This window comes from Penaeus vannamei, chromosome 37 (genome assembly GCF_042767895.1).
Source record: "Penaeus vannamei isolate JL-2024 chromosome 37, ASM4276789v1, whole genome shotgun sequence".
Lineage (NCBI taxonomy): Eukaryota > Metazoa > Arthropoda > Malacostraca > Decapoda > Penaeidae > Penaeus > Penaeus vannamei.
In genome coordinates this window covers 27,796,757-27,804,256 of record NC_091585.1, presented here as the reverse complement: position 1 = coordinate 27,804,256, position 7,500 = coordinate 27,796,757, and the positions used below count along the sequence as shown (strand labels likewise).

The following is a 7,500-nucleotide window of genomic DNA, read 5'->3' as shown; positions in this document are numbered from 1 at the left end:
TCGGTGTGTGCAAATTTTTTTTTTTACGTATTCCCTCTGCCCCCCCTTTCTATTTATTGGTTTTGTTTTTACAATCTCTTTCTTTCTTGTTTCTTTTTCTCATGTTAGTATTACTTCTATTTATAATTTTTCTTGGTAGCATTTTTCCTTCTTTTTTTCTTTCTCATATTATTCATCCTTTACTTCTTTTTTACAAAAGAGGATAAGGTTTTCCCTTGAATAATCAAATTTTTGTTTATATGCAGAAAATTTTGTAATACAGTTACCAGACGTTTTTGGGTCTTTGTCAACACTTCTTAAACATTTCAGAGTTGGCGTCTGGGTGAAAATGGAGAGAAGCACATGGGTGAATTCCGTGCATCTTGCCTCTCCCCGGTCGATGAAAGTGACGCGCGTCTGAACCCCATTCACGTAGGACGAGAGAGACTCCTGGCGCTCGAGGAGGGCATTGAAAGAAGATACCTCAAGCCACCTCTAGGTATGTGGACTGTTGGCTGTTGATGAATTTACTTTTATTTTTTTATTGGGGCATATGCAATTGTGAATTTTTAATTTGTTCGTGGAACCCAAGAATTACAAGTCCTGCAGTTAGTTTTGAATGTTCAAATTTTTAGCGTAAAGTTGATATGGAAGTATATGCATGAATGAAACTAGTATTTATGAAAGCATTAGTAAAAATCACTTTCAACACAAAATACCGGTTACACTTGGAAGATAATTTACCTATATCCTTTCTGTCTATTTATCCTAAACCTTTGTAAAATATTCAGGAATACCAGTGAACCCAAAGAATGAAACCACGTCAGAGTCAAAGGAGTCTCCAAAGGGCCTGCAGGTGTGGCGAGAGGCAGTGGCCAAGTCTGAAACAGCTGCGCAACTAGCGATGTGCACCTATATGTTGGAGACAGCTGTTGCTTGGGACAAAAGCATAATGAAAGCAGTAAGTGTTTGCAGATTAGGTTATGGGTTGATCTTATTAATTTGTAGAAATAGTGATGGGGCATTTGGCTTTGTATTTTCATTCTCTCCTTGATAGCAGTACAGTCCCTGTGTTTTTATATTTACAAGGAAAGCAAAATTTGTGTAATGTTCACTTATGATTACATTATAATTACATGTAATTAACAGATGTTTACCTGTGATTAAGACAGTTTTACCTGTAATCACCAATTGTTTACCAGTAATTACCAATTACATTGTACTTTTCATTTTTCCTCGTTTAGTACTGCCAGTTCTGCCACAGCGGAGATCATGAGGAGAAGCTGCTGCTCTGTGACGGCTGCGACAAGGGCTACCACACACACTGCTTTAAGCCACCAATGAATAACATTCCTGAGGGTGACTGGTGCGTAAACTGCGTCCATTTGTCTGAGCTCCCTAAGTTGTGAATGGATTTATTATCATTTTTTTTTTTTCTAATGTTTTTATTCATTTTTGTTATTAAAGAAATATAAGCATTGAATTACATATTAAAGGTATCTTAGAAACCTGAAATTATTTTCAGCTCTCAGTATTTTTTGAAACAAGATAAAATGAGACTAGGACGTGTGTCTGTACCTCAGTGTGTGTATGTGCTTATGATTCTTTCCTGCAGGTACTGTTATGAATGCGTCAACAAATTTAGTGATAGTTCGCAACGGCACTGCCTGGTGTGTGGCGGGACAGAAGGCCGGACGCTTGTCCACTGCTCGGTCTGTCCAAGAGCTTATCACACCACCTGTATCACTCCTAACCTTTCTAAGGTACGTGTCCTTTGGCCTGTCGTGAAGTTGGTCAGAGGAGGATGGTTAGGTTTCATCTCAACTGACTTTTGACTTGAAAGCTTACTTGCATCCTTTGCATGCTTTTATAATGGGGAAAAAAAGTTTTTACAAAATGTAAATTGACATTGAGTTTGATATTCCAATAAATACTTCTCTTAGCACAAGAGCAGCTAACCCTCTGGTTGTCGAACAGGTACCTCGCAACAAGTGGGTGTGTCCAGCCTGCACCAGCAAGAGTCCTCGAGGGCGAAGAGGCCGTGCGAAGAAAGTGAGTGAGAGCAACACCCAGGGAGCGGCCAACAACAGTACTACTCCCTTGGATGTTTCACAAGACGGCATTGACGAGGCTCAGCCCTCAACCCCAGTCTCGTCGAGCAAAAAGGAGAGAGCCAACAAGAAGGTACGGACAAAGGCTAGACAAAGCTAGATGCATTGCATGGGTTATATTGTGTAATCTAATACTCATGTTTCTAATGCAAACAAGATGCTCTCTTTGTTCTTGAACATAATCTGGCCTGTGATTGTAAACTATTTTTAACTCTTGATGTTAGGTGGTCAGTAGGACTAGCCACTTTCTTTAATGCCTTGTAATAAAACCAAAAGAAATGGCCTAGAATAATGTTTTTATTTTATGTATGTCACAGTTGTTAAGGCTTTCATGATACTTAACTGGCTTCATGCCCATGAAATCAGATATTGCTACTATTCTCATTGGCATTCATGGTTTTGTAGGCGATACTGGATTTAAATGCATAGAAGCTATTCCACTAACACTAAGAACTCCAAAATGTATGTGTGTGTGTATATATATATTACATGTAAGCTAGTATAGTTTTCAAAATAAACATTTATGTATAATTTCTTGGTCTTTTTAATATTTATATGTCCTCTTGTATAATGCTATGGAGGAACTTATACAGAAAATGTGAATTTCATATTTTCAGTCCGAGTGCACCCTGGACCCTTGACACCAAATGGTCCGAAGGGCTAATCACCACAGAAAAAAATAGATATGATCAACATGCATAGATTATTCTTTTTCTCACTTTTTGTACTGTGGAGGAGATATTTACTCTAAAACAGAAAAGTATATAAGATAATAATTGATCAGCAAATTGAGAAAAAATAAAGGAAATTGATAAACTGCCATTGAAGGTTCAAACCAGAAATAGGAAAGACTTGGTCAATTCTCAAATGCAGATTAGTTCACTGCCAGTTTTTAATTCCATAGTTAATGGGTCAAAAGAATAACTTCCATATACCTGCTAACCAGTCACACATGTTGCATCATGAGCCAACATGGTATTTCATGCAACTTTTGAGGGAGAATTGCAAATTCCACTCACTGTTATTCAGCACATCCATGGATGCATTGTGAGTCACCTTTGATCATTTGGATTTCCAAGGCAGTAAAAAACTAGAAGTAAAAATGAGATAAAGAAATAGCATCTTGGACTGGATTCTTGCATGAATCACACCTTGTGCTTAACAGTTATGAATTACTTCACATATTTTCAGAGTATTAACCATATAAATTGGACACTAATTTTCCATAACTAATACAGTTCACAGAGTCAACAGGGAACTACTTTGTATTAGTGACTTGATTTTTGAAAACCTAATGATTATAAGTGACTCACAATGCATCCATGGATGTGCTGAATAACAGTGAGTGGAATTTGCAATTCTCCCTCAAAAGTTGCATGAAATACCATGTTGGCTCATGATGCAACATGTGTGACTGGTTAGCAGGTATATGGAAGTTATTCTTTTGACCCATTAACTGTGGAATTAAAAACTGGCAGTGAACTAATTTTGTATTAAAGAGTTGATATAATCTTTCTTAATTAAAAAAAATATATTTCATACTACAGTATGACATGGAGAAAAGTAGAATTTATTGTTTTGATTTCCTTCCATTGCAGAAGGAACAGAGAGACTTACAGGCATGCAAAAGCATAGTTCAAGAGCTGGAAGGACATGAGGACGCCTGGCCCTTCCTCCTTCCCGTCAACACCAGACAGTTTCCCACATATAAGAAGATCATCAAGAAACCCATGGACCTCTCCGTCATCAAAAAGAAATTGGAGGATAATCTGTAAGTCAGCAGGGCTTTGCGGATTGCTGTCAGTATGGTGTTTGCTGACTTTTATGCATGAAGAGATTGAAGTGTTCGTATCTGTTCTTTGATTCTAATGGATACATATTAGCTTTTGATATCAGAGACAGTTGAGTTTTATTTTGAATTTGTTGTTTTCTTTTATTATTCTTAAAAGAGAAAAGGAAATCAAATAAAATGTTGAATGATAAAAACTCAGATTTGATAACTGTTGCTATTCATTTCATTACAGAAGCTTTTAAATGACAAAATTCTCATTAGTAATCCCACCTATTTTTTCTTTTTACAGTTACAAGTCACGTGAGGATTATTGTGAAGACTTGCGGCTAATGTTCAACAATTGCGAAACGTTTAATGAAGACGATTCTCCGGTGGGCAAAGCAGGCCATAATCTCCGTTCATTCTTTGAAACCAAGTGGAATGAGCACTTCCCCCCAACTTAATTCCTTTTTTTATTTATTTATTAATCTTTTTATTTATTTTTTTGAATTTTTAAGAATTTATATAAGTATCGTCCTTTTTCTTTTTTCTGAGAATTTTAAAAGGGGACGTAGTTCCGAGAGAGAAAGAGAGAATTTGTTTCAAGATGTTCCTGAAGCTGCGTTATGTTGAGTGGCAAGCTTATCACATTCTTCAGATGAGGGACCTGATAATGAATAAAAGATGATTGGAAGTGATAAAGCTGTTCCGCTGTTTCATTCACACGTTTCAAACTAAACTCGAAATGGTTAGGTTAGAGACGATGAACATTCGAGAAGGCGTGTCCACAGAAATAAAAAAACAAAACAATAGTGAAGGGACCAGTTTGTCTTCAGAAGTGGGAGTGCGAACTGCGAGTGACTTAACGAGAATCTGGAGAGCAGACTTCGGACACGGCCCAAAGTTCCCGTGCGTTTTTCAGGGCGAGTGAGAGTCGGGTATAGGCTCTATATTTTTCCTATTCCAAAGACCCAAGTGTTTTGAGTGAGAATGCATGAACAAAATATTAAAAAAGAATTGAGTAGATATATATATGTCTTGAGGTGTTTATGGCGGTGTAGATATACAGACTTTTTAAAAACTCATAATTATGGACAATTTTTCCAATATAGAGCAGCTATATGCTTCTGCAGTGTATTGAAGTACAGTTTTTACTACTAAGGTCTGGTAGAGATTTTATATATGGCATTAAAGAAGTGCATAAGTGATCAAGCATTTTACATAAACCTTCCAATGAATATGTAAGATGTTAATGCTAATAGTTTAAAACATGTACAGAAAATTGGTTCTCTATAAGAAAGCTTCTGTTTGGAGGCAATTACCAAGGAATGTGGAATCATTTTGTTTCAATGAATTTCATCACATCAATGGATAGAATTATATGGTGACAGAAGTAGGAATTTGTGAACAGGGAAGGAAAATACTGTGTTCTTTTGTTCTAATTTAATTATTTCTGTTTATTTGGATGATAAGTGGCCTTTGTTAGCAGCAGTGCAGTCGACTTAGACAAAAAGGTTTGTCTAGCGTACAATGGTGTCTGTGAATGTTACATTATGTTGAAATGTGTCTTTGTCCACTGTGAAAAACAAAAACAAACAAAAAGAGTTAGTGCTTCAGTGGGATTTGTTTTGTAACTTACAGAATACCTCAGAAGAAAAAAAAATCACTTAAAACACACACACATACCAAAAGGAGATGAAAAGAAAAGAAAAAAGAGCAAAGGAAACAGATGGTGAATTTAACAAGGGCCAAAAAATGCTCCTGTATGCTCCTGTGCATCAGTTCCGAGGCACTGTCACTTGTATTATGTAGCCTTTTTGCAAGTCTTGGCTGAATGAGTGAGGGAAGTAGTAATACAATTCATGTAAAGTGGAAATGATTCCGTTATAGATTAAATAAATCCTTTGGTGCTTACGACGACATGCCATTCCTTTACAACGGCATTTTTAAAGATTTTTAAAAATTATTATTGTTATTATAATTATTATTATTTTTTTTTTCTCTCTACAAATAAAGCTTAATCTAACCAAAGACAGTTTTATACAGTATGTGCTTGCCATTTAATAACTGCACCAAAAGAGCCATATTTGAAAGTTTCTAATGTTAAGATCTGTGCAGAAAAATCATAATGATAAATGTATTGATAATGGATGGCCTTTATTTTTGGCATATAGGTTAGTATCATTCAGGGATTTTTAACTTCCAAAAAGAAACATGGTCATTCAGAAAGTGCACAATACAGCAGGTAAGACTTCCTTATCATGTTATTCAGAAAAAAAGTGAATAACTTAGGCAACTCTGAATATAATTGCTAAACACAAGTTATCCAGGTCCAGTCCAGCTACTTTATAGATTATAAATCACATTAGTAAGACATACAAAAAAAAGAAATAAAAGAAGACGAAAAAGAAAAAAAAACAAAAAAACACGGAGCCCAAATGAGCACCATCTGCCTTATTTTAAGACTCCTGGGGCCGAATTCTTTGTGAATATTGAGTTTGGAGAAAGACATTCAGCCCAAATTATTTTGAGTAAATGGCCAAACTGGAAGCTAGTGTTGTTACTTGGCATTTTAGCACGAATCTTCCTACATCCGTGTCCAATCATAGCCCTTTGGTGCATTATTATGTTAAAACGATATAGTAATGATTTTATGACGTTTTGCAAATGGCCAAAGTATATTAGGATGGAGTGCTTCACAATGAGAACTAATGTCTTTATATGGTAGTCTTTGACTCTTCACCTTTTGTATGATATAAAGAAACTGTGTACACAAATCATTGTAGGCGAGAAATGGGAATGATTCAATGTCTTTTATTTGCAAATCACCAAAGTTTGTATTATTTTGGTACTGGCATGATTTGAATTTCCAAACTCTGCGCGATCTTGCCGCACACCATTGATAAGCATTTGGAAGTGCTGTGAACATCGCCATCTTCAACCTCAAGGGTCGTCTTGGCTGGTGCGTGAAAATGACCCTTAAGTCACTGGTGCAAAAAGGCCCTTTCCCTAGTTTCTCATGGGTATGATTTGGCAGGGATAATATGTACATATGTGCTGTGTAGTAGCCAATGTAGAGATTAATATTTATTTACATGTAGAGTAGAGGCTATGCAGTGAATCTGGAAATACAAGAAAAAATATAGTCTTCTGTGTAATTAGAATAATATTTTTAGATACTTTATGGATAAGATGTTATTTTCATGATGCAAGCCTGGGACCTTCAATCCAGCCTTGACCGTCAGCAGCTCTGTAAAATATGTATTAAGTGTACAGGCCAATTTTTTAGTCATTACCTGAGATGAAAGAAGAAAATGGAAAAAAAATATTCAGCATATTATATTTTTTTCTTTTTTTCTTAATAGACCTGCTGTGAATTTATGTAAGTTTGGATATTATGGCAGACTATAGGAGGAGGGTAATAAAGGTGGTGTTAAATGTATGTGTATTTTTTTTTAACTGCTTGAAATATAAACATAATTTCTACAGTAATTTGAAAGGCCAATGGGGCATTTTGGTGGCCATAGATCTTTATTTATGTATTTATTTTTTTCCAGTATTTATTTCTCTGGTCACTGATAATATAGTTGTGATAGCCGAGTGGTGACTAAAAAATATAGGCTCCTCATATCTTCCCTC

General features: G+C 35.8%; 1 protein-coding gene across 19 annotated transcripts in view; it reads left to right on the top strand.

The window, feature by feature from the left end:
• The window catches only part of tou (bromodomain adjacent to zinc finger domain 2B toutatis), a 413,452-nt gene that overhangs the window by 404,803 nt on the left and 1,149 nt on the right, over window positions 1-7,500 (top strand). For 17 of the 19 annotated variants that reach the window (XM_070115190.1, XM_070115173.1, XM_070115185.1 and 14 more), the window contains 8 exons: window positions 1-3; window positions 310-478; window positions 771-940; window positions 1,224-1,345; window positions 1,595-1,742; window positions 1,957-2,163; window positions 3,689-3,861; window positions 4,172-7,500. The exon at window positions 1-3 is cut by the window's left edge and continues 204 nt beyond it; the exon at window positions 4,172-7,500 is cut by the window's right edge and continues 1,149 nt beyond it. In XM_070115190.1, coding sequence (XP_069971291.1) covers window positions 1-3; window positions 310-478; window positions 771-940; window positions 1,224-1,345; window positions 1,595-1,742; window positions 1,957-2,163; window positions 3,689-3,861; window positions 4,172-4,325 — 1,146 coding nt within the window. In that variant the 3' untranslated portion in view covers window positions 4,326-7,500. The remainder of the gene's footprint in view (window positions 4-309; window positions 479-770; window positions 941-1,223; window positions 1,346-1,594; window positions 1,743-1,956; window positions 2,164-3,688; window positions 3,862-4,171) is intronic. The other 2 variants (XM_070115192.1, XM_070115175.1) reach the window with 1 other exon arrangement.